The following is an 8,836-nucleotide window of genomic DNA, read 5'->3' as shown; positions in this document are numbered from 1 at the left end:
CTTTTTTTATGAAATATTATATAGACACACCCTTTATATATATATATATATATATATATATATATATATATATATATATATATATTAGCTGAATGCATCTTGTTTTAAAGATGTTTAGATGTTTTTTACTAGAAAACAAGACAAAAATACTGATTAAAAAATATTTATTTTTTGTCATGTGCCTTTCTAGAAACTTAATGCATGACTAATTTTTTATGGATACTTCTCTCTACTTTTTAGTATTACCATCACTACGTCCTGTTTCCCTGTTCCCTCCATCTGTTTCCGTGATCCGGTGAATGATTGGTTTGAGAGTCTGGCTCAATGTTTACACTGGAATGTTCGTAAGAAACAGAGTCATCTGAGTTCAGAAGAGGAGGAGTTCTGAACACTTTCATAAACATGCTTTCCAACACAATCACTTAAATGATGTCCTTTCTTTTTTAAAGAGTTTTTTTTTTTTTTTTTTTAAGTTGCAGTACTGTATTTTCTCTGTTTATCATAATCATCCAGTGGTCAGTATTTTTCAAGAATCTTAAGAAAACAAGTCCAGGTTACATTTCACCCCCCCCCCCCCCCCAAAAAAAAAACAAAAAAAGAAAATTAGGCCACAATTAAGCCCACATTGTTTTTTTTGTAATTCACATTATTCTCAATGGTAATTTTCTTTCAGTTCTTAATACTGAAATAATGTAATAATGTTATACAGTTGTGTAAATCAGCAATAAATTAAAGGCAGTACAACAAATAATACATAAATACTTAAAACATTAAAATCATCATTATTTTTTTTTTTTTTTTGCATCACAATAATGAGAATTTTTAGGCAATGAAAATAATGTCTTTAAAAAAAAGAAAAAAAAAGTCATTATATTGTTCCTAAAAACAAAAGGCCTCGTTTCTGTGCAAAAAAATAAATAAAAAAACAATAATAATAAAAAAAATAAAATAAGAATATATATATATATATTATTTTTCTTTTTTTTTAAGGTGAAATATGACCCGGATGTGTTCTTGATAGGTTTCGTGAGATTAAACAGTCTAACCGATATCAGTTAATTTCATTATATTGTTGTGTAAAAGTACCATGTATTGTCAGTTCTTGGCAAACAAGATAATATAAAGGATTTTAGCAATAAGTGAATTTCAATAGATTGTGCCTTAAATCATGAAGAGCATTGCATCAAAATCCAGTCGTTCGGGGAAAATATATTTCTTATGCTGTATTTACAGCGCATTTACAATGTACTTGCATCGTACATCTTGGTAGATATATTTATATCTTAGCTTGAATATTCGTAAGAATGTTTTTGAAACCACTGTATTCATTGCATTGGTGTCTTACTGGTCAATAAGTAATCTATTTAACAGTTTGTCCATTCCAGGTTCAAAAGGACCATAATGTTTTGTTTTTAGAATGTTTTCTCAGTTTTAGACATGCCAGTAATTTTTTTTTTTTTTGGGACATTTGTATCTTCCAACATTGTGCTGGTGCAGGTTTTTTGTTTTGTTGTTGTTGTTGTTTTCAGGGGTGAGAAGGGGTCAAAACATAATATGAAATGAGCCGAATTGTGGTTTTAAGTGCCCTTCACAGGAAAAAAAGCTGAGCTTCTATAACTTTTAAATCTTATAGAGGAAAGGCAAAATTTCTGAAGGGAAAGATTTGACATAGGCCTACAGGTGATGGACAAAAGAATGGAAACACTTTGCGTTTTTCTTTGAAGTAAATAACAATTACAAATGCCAATTACCAACTGCTTGTGCCAGCTATAAAAGAGTTCTTTGATATATGAGCTTTCAAAGCAATCTGTATTATGTACCAGACATCCTGAATCACAAGTGCATCAATTACAAAAACTGCAAAATTATTTCATCCATCAGGTGGAACCGTTGCAAAATAATGAGCAGCTATGAGTAATCAGAGGGACAATTGTCACAAGCAAAAGCTCGCCTACAGATCCTTTTCTGAAAATGTGCGAAGTGTTTTGCGAATACTTCCTCAAAAACTACCACAGATAGAATGTACATTTTTTTTTTTTTTTTTTTTTTTTAAAAGCATACTGTGAATTGGCAGACCTGTCATAATGAAACATCATGTGTCCAAAATTAGCTTAAAAAGATCCATACTGTTGTATAAGGTATATATATATATAAAAAACAAGACCTTCCTTAAACATAAGATGGAAAGATTTAATTTAAAGTTCAGGAGATTTCCACCTACTCCATTTCTGTTTTTTCTGAAAGGATACAGTAGTATCTATCACACAGTCCAGTTCTGTTGAAAGAAGCTGCTCTGAAGCCAAATGATGATCCTAGTGCTACTAAATATGTATATATTAGGTCTTTCTGTTATTTTGTCCATCTCCTATTTTAATTAACTGGCATAGCATATGGTACAGCAGGCACTTTGTAAATTGTATTGATTTGTTTGTTTTTTCCCTGGCCTTTGTTTATAACATGTAAGAAGTCAGTTGCGGCATCAATTTATTGATTCATATTAGTTTGGTGGTCCCACCTGAAAATCATTCATATGGTCACATGGATAGTTTTCATTACTTTCTTTGAATCTTTTTACATTTATTATATAAAGTTTGTCATTTAAACATGTTATCTAATCTGAATTACATCAAACTCAAACCAAATGATTTGTAAAATAATGTGTTTTTGTAAAAGCCGATTGGGTAAAAATGTAAGATATTTCTATCGGAACATGAGAACAAGGGATTTTGTAACAAACAGCTGTGTGATTTGCTGAGGACTAAAATACATATTGTCACTAACATTGATTTTCAATCATCTGTGTTTTATCACATCCTGTCAGAAGTCAGTTTTTATTTACTGTCAGATTTTGTATTATTATTATTATTATTATGTTATTAAAAATAACGTTTTCCATTGTAAAACTAAATATAAAAATAAATCTCCCTTTTAATGCACTTTTCTGATTTGGTTTTCAAAGGATGTTTGCAAAATTTCTACCAGGCAATAATGTCTGTTTTTACTCCATGAGTTTGAGACATAACCATGTTTGAAATTAATTGTCTTTATTTACACGTTTAGATAAGCGACAGTGGTGATAAATCCCAGTTTATATTAATGCAATACTAAGATCTAGATAAATCTCTCAAATCTACAGCTACCGTGACCGTGATTTTGTGTTCTTTTGTTCTGTCACTGTTTCTCCTTTTGCTTTTAAGCCTATTGAATCCATCAATATGTATCCATCTTTACCTAAAGGTTCTTCCTTGTTCCTTGTTCCTGCATGGGCTTTCATCCCGTAAGGTGTGCATGCTTCACAGAAGTGTGTTTTTTCTGGAAATACAGTCAATAAAACCTCTTCAGACGGCTGTTTTTTTAATGAACTCCTATCTTGTGTTACACCATTATGGGTGTTTCTAGATTAGGGAAAGGGGAGATTTTTCACAATGAGTTTACTTGTTTCACTGACACATTCCTCTTGTGTTATCTTTAAAATAAAGCAAGAATGAACAAGAGTGTTTGTTCTGGACTTAAGAAACCCGGAAGTTGTAACATTTATAGCAGATCTGAGAAGTTCTGATGATAAAAAATGTGATCCAATGAAAAACTAACAAGTGAGTTTTTACACAGTAATGGAAAACAAAGTAACTACACATTTTGTTAAAATTGAGTAACCGAAATCAGGTCTCTGAAGTCTGGACAGACTATAATTGTCACGGCCACACAAGCATGAAAGTGTACATCCAAAGTGACTTAAGTACAGATTCCATTCATTTTTTCCATAGGGTTATTGATTATTAATGGGAATGTATAAACCTTTATAGACAGACCTACCTTGAGGTCCGAAATTGTTAAACCATCGGTCCACGTTATTTCCAACATGGTCACGTGGGAAGTAGGCATGTTGTTTCCGAGAGTTCCAGTACCTTAGGACATCAGATATTATATATTATATAATATATATATATATATATATATATATATATATATATATATATATATATATATATATATATATATATATATATATATATATAATATATTATATATTACCTTGGGGCAGGTGCGTTGCGTCAGCAGCATGGAAGACCCAGGTTCGGATCCCGTGTCGGAGGGTGTATTTTTCCATCTTACATTAAATTTTTACTTTACTGATGGTTAGGTTAGGTACGGGGGTTAGGACAGTGTTCGAAATGTGTCAGAGCTCTTGGGGAGTCCCATTAAATGTTACTTACCCAACCCCCAATATTTTATAAAGCTAGATTGTTTTTACAATTAATTTATTGTACAATTTATTGTTTAATTAATCTAGCTAATCATAGTCACCTCTTTAATTGCAGATTGTCAATCTCTTTATCACACTGTTATCTCTCTGTTTCCTGGGTTTCTCTTGCAAAACGACAGGGCAAGGTCACCACATGTTTACCTGATTCAGTGGAGCTTTCATGCTGGAGATGCCCAGTGCTTGAAATAGTTTCAGTGTTGCCTCACCCTATTGCGGTGAGGGGCTGCAGAAAAAAGACGGTAACCACGAAAACACTAGACTGTCTATAATTTTTTAACTGAACAACTTCCCAAGAATCCCTATGGTATAGTACCAAAAATTCACAGAATAATTTGATATATTCATTCAAATGATTCATTTTGATATTTTTGATAGTTGTAAGAATTAAGATGTTAGGCTTCATAATAGATTATAATATATATATATTTTTTTTAATAGTGGTCACCGTGGATGAGATGCATAGTGTATTGTAGAGCAATAAATAAAGGATTGCTCAACAATAAAAAATTTAAAATACACTGATGAGCCAAAACATTATGATCACTCACAGGTGAAGCGAAAAACGTTGATCATCTCCTAACAAGACCACATGTCAAGGTCTGGGTAGATTAGATGGTAAGTAAACAATCAGTTCTCATTGTCAACATGTTGAATGTAGGAGAAATGGGCAGTAGTAAAGACCTGAGTGACTTAGACAAGTGCCAATTTGTTATTGCCAGACAACTGGGTCAGCGCATCTCTGAAAGGGCAAGGCTTGTGGGGTGCTTCCGGTCAGCAGTGGTGAGTACCTATCGACAGTGGTCCAAGGAGGGACAAACAACAAACAAGTGACAGGGAGTTGGGCGCACAAGGCTCATCGATGCACAAGGGCAACGAAGGATATCCCGTCTGGTCCATACCGACAGAAGGTATACTGTGACACAAGTCACAGAAGATTTTAATTATGGTTACAGGAAGAATGTGTCACAACCCACAGTGCATCGCACCCTGCTGCGTATGGGGCTGCGTAGACGCAGACTGGTCCGAGTGCCCATGATGACCCCTGTCCACTGTCGAAAGCACCTACAATGGGCACGCGAGCTTCGGAACTGGACCTTGGAACAGTCGAAGAAGGTCACCTGGTCCGATGAGTCCCGTTTTATTTTACATCACATAAACGGCCATGTACGTGTGCACTGTTTGCCTGGGGAAGTGATGGCACCAGGATGCACTGTGGGAAGATGACAAAGGAGTGTGATGCTCTGGGCAATGTTCTACTGGGAAACCTCCGGCCATTCATGTGGACGTCAGTTTGATCCGTGCCAACTACCTTAACATCGTTGCAGACCAGGTACATCCCTTTATGGCAATGGTATTCCCTGATGGCTCCCTGCCACACTGCACACATTGTTGGGGAATGGTTTGAGGAACATGATGCCCTGGCCTCCAAATTCCCCAGATCTCAATTCGAGATCTGAGGCTCCACCTCACACTTACAGGATTTGAAGGATCTGCTGATAATGTCTTGGTGCCAGATACCACAGGACACATTCAGGGGTCTTGTGGAGTCCATGCCTTTGGCGGGGCGGCGCTGTTTTAACGGCACACGGGGGACCAACAGCATATTAGGCAGGTGGTCATAATGTTTTATCTCATCAGTGTATTCATTAAAATGAGTCACTATAATATTTTACTGAGTTGTAAGACAAGAGTAATATGTTAGGCTTCATAATAGATTATAATTTTTTGAATTTTGAATAGTGGTGACTGTGGGCGAGATGCATAGTGTATTGTAGAGCTATAAATAAGGTGTTGCTCAACAATAAGGATTATGTTATATAAGAACACTGTAAGAAAAACACTGGGTTGGTTTTACTAAAATAAAATTGAGGCAATTATTTGCATCAGCTTTTTGAGTATTTTAAAATCAACACATTTTTATTTGACATATTAGACTTCACGTTTTCAACATGTAACTCTAACCCAACTCAAATGTATTAATTTACAGGCCATTGTTTTAAGTCATGAAGACAATATTTATCTTGTTGGAATCTACCATTTCAAGTAGAATTTGCTTACATTTTCTTATAAACTACACAGATTTTTAAGTTAGTTACACTTGATTTTCAAATGCATTTAATTTATATTCCAAGGTTCCTAATAAAGCCTATTTATTATAAAATGTAAAAAAAATGTGTAGTTAACAAGTGCCTAAAACAAACTGAAAATATTTATTCATTTTACAATGTTAAAAATGTATTTACAACATTTCATGTTGTACATTTTCTATAAATTTATAAATGTCTCTAAGAGGTTGTTTAAAAAAATACTAAATACTAAAACACACCTACTTAATACACCAAAAGACACAAATATGAGTACAAGGAAATAGGTTTAGTATCAAAAAGTACAAGACAGGAATCGTACCTATTATTTCAACATGAACTACAGTTACATTTGGTCTTAATGTATTTAAAGACCAAAAACTAAAAACAAAATATTTTTCAGTTTGTTCTGAGCAGAAAAGTACTTTTTCGTTCCACTGCCTTCTTTCCAAATGGTAACCGGTCAGAACCAAATTAAAGAACGGATAATAACATTCAGTAAAAATGACTTAGTTATTTAGTTTCCAGCATCGACTGTCTCTCGAACTCTTTAGTCTTCATGGATGTATGAAATTCCACACGGCATACATCTATTTCACTCCCGCACTCACAACACAGCATCGCTCATTTACAGGTTATACAGTAAATAGTTGAGTTGAAAATGTGTTGAGACATACAAACCAAAGTGGAAAAACTGAATCAAAACCATTGAAGTTTTAAAAGTTAATGCACACCTGTGGTGTAACAGCCACTGCGCTTCGCTGCCGCATTACCACCTCCAGAATTTTTTGTAATTTAACTGTCCCTTGTTAATTATTCCTTCATATGTTAAAAAATTGCTAAGTAAATGAATAAAATAATGACTTACAGCTTACATTTTCCAGTTTTCTCTCTATTTTCTCTCACAGTTTGGCGCTCTCTTGCACTTGGCAGTCTTGAAAAAGATTTAAAAATGTTACATAATGATGTTCATTGTTTCTTTCATGTCCGCATTCCTAACCCAGCAGCGTTGTATTAAAGGTTGAAAACATTTACTAAACCAAATTGGTAAATATTATCTGCAAGCAGCAATGACGGACCCAAGCACCATGGGTCCATTTTCACTCTGTGGCTTTCGTAAAACAATGCAAGGTGGACACATGCATTTGGCATTTGACATTATTCTGAACAATTTTGAAGCAATTTGGGTAAATATAAGGACTATTTTAAAGTCTGTTGTAAGAGCCACACTTCTTGCTGCCAGGTGGTGGCGCTATGACCGTGACCCAAAATAGTCAAATCCATGTGATTAGCCCCCAAGACTTAACATACATATCAAATTTGATCTAAATCACACATTGCAAACAGAAGATATGAAAGACTTCCTGTTTCCCATTTTTCACCATTAATTTATTAATATAATTTAGTCTCGCCATAACAACACTGTTCAATATATCAGAAATCTGTTTGCAATTTAGCATCTTCAATGTCTTGTCATAATGTTGTCTAAATGTGGTGACAGTCACATGAATCCCCTAGGAGGAGTATTTAAAAGTTCATAGACTACACTGTTCAAAAACTCAAATGGCTGACTTCCTGTTAGGCAGACCTAATGATTATAACTATGAAAGTTGTCTGGTTTGATGAGAACTATATATGTACCAATTTTGGTGACTGTAGGTGAAAATGGGGGTGCTACAGAGGCCGTCTTACACACCCATTTTAAAGGGGGTGCTACAGAGCCCCCCTCCACATGCCCATGTTAGAACTTTTGCTCAGACCTAATGGCCAACGACTCTGATGTGTGTGCAAACTGTCATGACATTTTAAGCATGCCAAGTGCCTCATAAACACCCAAATATAGGAAGAAAGGAACAATAGCAATTAATGAATTGCATGGCAACAGTATTTAAGAAATCATATATCCCTTTACACATTTACATCAGCAGTTTCATGTAAACATAAGAGGGCTATTTCAAAGTCTGTTAAAAGTGCCATACTTCCTGCTACCGGTTGGTGGCACTATGACCGTGAACCATAATAGCCACATAAATGTGATCAGCCCCCATTACAAAACATTCAGCTGAATTTTCTTCAAAATCATAAAATACACATAGAAGATATAAGGAACTTCCTGTTTCACATTTTTTGCCATAAATGTATTGCTTCGCCATGGTAACACCATTCAAAATATCAAAAATCCGTTCACAATTTAGCATCTACAATGTCTTGGCATGATGTTGCACAAATTTGCCTAAATGCACATTCAATCCAAAATGTCCGACTTCCTGTTGGGCGGAGTTAATTACTGTAAATTTGAAAGTTGTCCGGCTTGATAATTACAATATATGTAGCAAGTTTGGTGACCGTAGAAGAAATGGACCCCACCACTTTTGTCAAAAGGTGGTGCTACAGAGCTCCCCAGCCACACCCAGACAACTCTGATGTGTGTGCAAAATATCATGAAAATTCAAGCATACCAAGTACCACAAAAACATGTGAATATACA

The 8,836-nt window shown here is 34.7% G+C and overlaps 1 protein-coding gene across 3 annotated transcripts in view; it reads left to right on the top strand.

Annotated features, from left to right (window-relative positions):
• The window catches only part of nadka (NAD kinase a), a 41,192-nt gene extending 37,845 nt beyond the window's left edge, over positions 1-3,347 (top strand). For all 3 annotated transcript variants that reach the window (XM_051653408.1, XM_051653409.1, XM_051653410.1), the window contains one exon: positions 241-3,347. In XM_051653408.1, the coding sequence (XP_051509368.1) occupies positions 241-388 (148 nt within the window). In that variant the 3' untranslated portion in view covers positions 389-3,347. The remainder of the gene's footprint in view (positions 1-240) is intronic.
• The last annotated feature ends 5,489 nt before the right edge of the window (positions 3,348-8,836 follow it).

Source organism: Myxocyprinus asiaticus, chromosome 24 (assembly GCF_019703515.2).
Source record: "Myxocyprinus asiaticus isolate MX2 ecotype Aquarium Trade chromosome 24, UBuf_Myxa_2, whole genome shotgun sequence".
Lineage (NCBI taxonomy): Eukaryota > Metazoa > Chordata > Actinopteri > Cypriniformes > Catostomidae > Myxocyprinus > Myxocyprinus asiaticus.
This window is presented reverse-complemented; position numbering and strand designations above follow the sequence as displayed.